Source organism: Babylonia areolata, chromosome 27 (assembly GCF_041734735.1).
Source record: "Babylonia areolata isolate BAREFJ2019XMU chromosome 27, ASM4173473v1, whole genome shotgun sequence".
NCBI lineage: Eukaryota > Metazoa > Mollusca > Gastropoda > Neogastropoda > Buccinidae > Babylonia > Babylonia areolata.
The window spans coordinates 34,716,007-34,718,506 of NC_134902.1; the positions used below are offsets into that span (position 1 = coordinate 34,716,007).

General features: G+C 44.8%; 1 protein-coding gene across 2 annotated transcripts in view; it reads right to left on the minus strand.

The window, feature by feature from the left end:
* LOC143300975 (uncharacterized) overlaps positions 1-2,500 on the minus strand; it is a 170,316-nt gene that overhangs the window by 164,115 nt on the left and 3,701 nt on the right. Inside the window, exons 4-5 of one of the 2 annotated variants that reach the window (XM_076614936.1) lie at positions 1,307-1,363; positions 1-245 (exon numbers count right to left, since the gene is read on the minus strand). The exon at positions 1-245 is cut by the window's left edge and continues 731 nt beyond it. The exons of the other annotated variant lie outside the window; for it this stretch is intronic. Of the exons in view, the coding sequence (XP_076471051.1) occupies positions 199-245; positions 1,307-1,363 (104 nt within the window). The 3' untranslated portion in view covers positions 1-198. The remainder of the gene's footprint in view (positions 246-1,306; positions 1,364-2,500) is intronic. 2 annotated transcript variants of the gene reach the window in all.

Sequence of the window (2,500 nt, forward strand, 5' to 3'; positions counted from 1 at the left end):
TTTTCCCCACCACAACCCATCCTCCCTCCCTCCTCCCTCTCTCTCTCTCTCTCTCTCTCTCTCTCTCTCTCTCTCTCTCTCTCTCTCTAATTAAAGTAAGGCTACAAAAAGAGGACCAATACGATGTTTAATATTTCTCAGTGTCTTGTGGTCTTCCGTCAGCTCTCGTGTCCAGGACTGTGGACCGTGGAAGCAGAACTAGCCTGCCTTGTGGGCATTCGACTGCTCGCAATCTTCAAACGCATCTGTGGAAGGAAGGGCAGAGACAGGGGGCATCAGCAATACAGCATTTTTGGTTTATGTGACACTGACACCGTTTATCTCTCTTTCCCTTTTTCTTTCTTTCTTCTTTTCTTTTTTACTGCCCTCAGCTACTCTCACTGGCTCTGTGTGTGTTTGTGTGTGTGTGTGTGTCTGTCTGTCTGTCTGTCTGTGTGTGTGTGTGTCTGTGTGTCTGTGTGTGTCTGTGTCTGTGTCCGCGCGCGCGTGCCTGTATTCGTGTGTGTGTGTGTGTGTGTGTGTGTGTGTGTGTGTGTGTGTGTTAGATTGCTAAAGTACTGACGTCGAGTACGGGACCACTTACGTCTTACAATATCAAACTACCTTCCCGAGTACACCACCACACAGACATAGATCCATTCTCATCATTACATACAGTAACACTCTCAAACTACCATTCAAAAAGGAACACTCACACACCATCACATGGACAAAGTGCCACTAGCATATCAGCATTACACAAAAGGACCACTCACCCACATATCATCTTCTATCACAGAAATGACCACTCACCCACAACATCATCACACAATGACCACTCACACAGAACATCATTATCACACAAAGAACCACTCACCCACAACATCATTATCACACAAAGAACTACTCAACCACAACATCATCATCACACAATAACTACTCACCCACATCATCATCACACAAAGAACCAATCACCAAAACATCATCACACAAAGAGCCACTTACCCACTCACCCACAAAATCATCATCACACAAAGGACCACTCACCCACTCACCCACAACATCATCATCACACAAAGAACCACTCACCCACAACATCATCATCACACAAAGAACCACTCACCCACAACATCATCATCACACAAAGAACCACTCACCCACAACATCATCATCACACAAAGGACCACTCACCCACAACATCATCATCACACAAAGAACCACTCACCCACAACATCATCATCACACAAAGAACCACTCACCCACAACATCATCATCACACAAAGAACCACTCACCCACAACATCATCATCACACAAAGGACCACTCACCCACAACATCTTGAAACTTGTCCAGTTCCTTCTCATCCAGCTGGTTGTCGTTATCCTCTGCAAAGGAACAGAAAAAAATAGTCTGGAACTACTCCGTCGTAATATCCTCTTACTGCCCCCTGCTGTGCTTTGACTGTGCTCATTCTTGGCTAGCCTCAAATGACACCCGGTGTAATTCGTGGCTCTTAAAGAGTTATCCCCAAATTTGGAATGTATCCTCTGTCTGTGGGTTTATATCATGCTATTTGAAAATTAATAGCGGTTATTCTCAGCGACCCCTCACTTACCCCCACCCCCAGTTTGACGCGTTGAAACTGAAACCCAAACTGAAACCTGGCCCCTTGATATGAAACCTTTCTGTGGATCTTCCTCAGAAAGAAAAGATCCGAGCACATCACTCCTCTTTTGCAACATCTCCACTGGCTCCCTGTCTCACACAGAATAAAGTAAAAGATCAGAACTCTATGTTATAAATGTCTTTACAAAATTAATCTGCCCCTTCCTATCTCTGTGGCTGCCTTTACCTCTACACTCCATGTCGCTCACTACGATCGGCTTCGTATCCACTCTATTTACGCATACACAGATTCAAACACTCGAATGTTGGCCGCTGTTCTTTCTCGGTCTCTGGACCTTGCAGTTGGAATGAACTTTCTCTTTTGCTTCGTCAAGTCTCCACATTCAGCTCTTCCAAGTCTGGCCTTAAAACCCACCTCTCCCAAAATAGCCTCCCTTCCCTGCCTCTTCCTTGTCTTCAGTTTCTCCAGTTTTAGAGTTATAGCATGCGTGTGAATGAATGGTGCGAGAGCGCTTTGGTTTGTCTCTGCACAAGATTCAGCGCTATGTAAATACCATTAGTAGTAGTAGTAGTAGTAGTAGTAATGTAGTATCGGCAACAACAACAAGACATACACAACACCGCAACACCAATCACAATCACCACTGCCATTTTAATCACTAGCATCCTGACTATCACCGTTACCACCATTATCACCACCAGCTTCACCATCGCCATCATCATCATCATCAGCTGCTGCTGCTGCAGCAACAATAGCAATGACGCTATGTCAAAAGTGGTGATGACAACAACGGCCAAAAAAGCAGCGAACACACTGTTTTCATAAAAGCAAAAACAAAACCAAAAACCTCAATCAGCGGCAAACCATCAACAACGCCAATGATAAGCAGCACAAA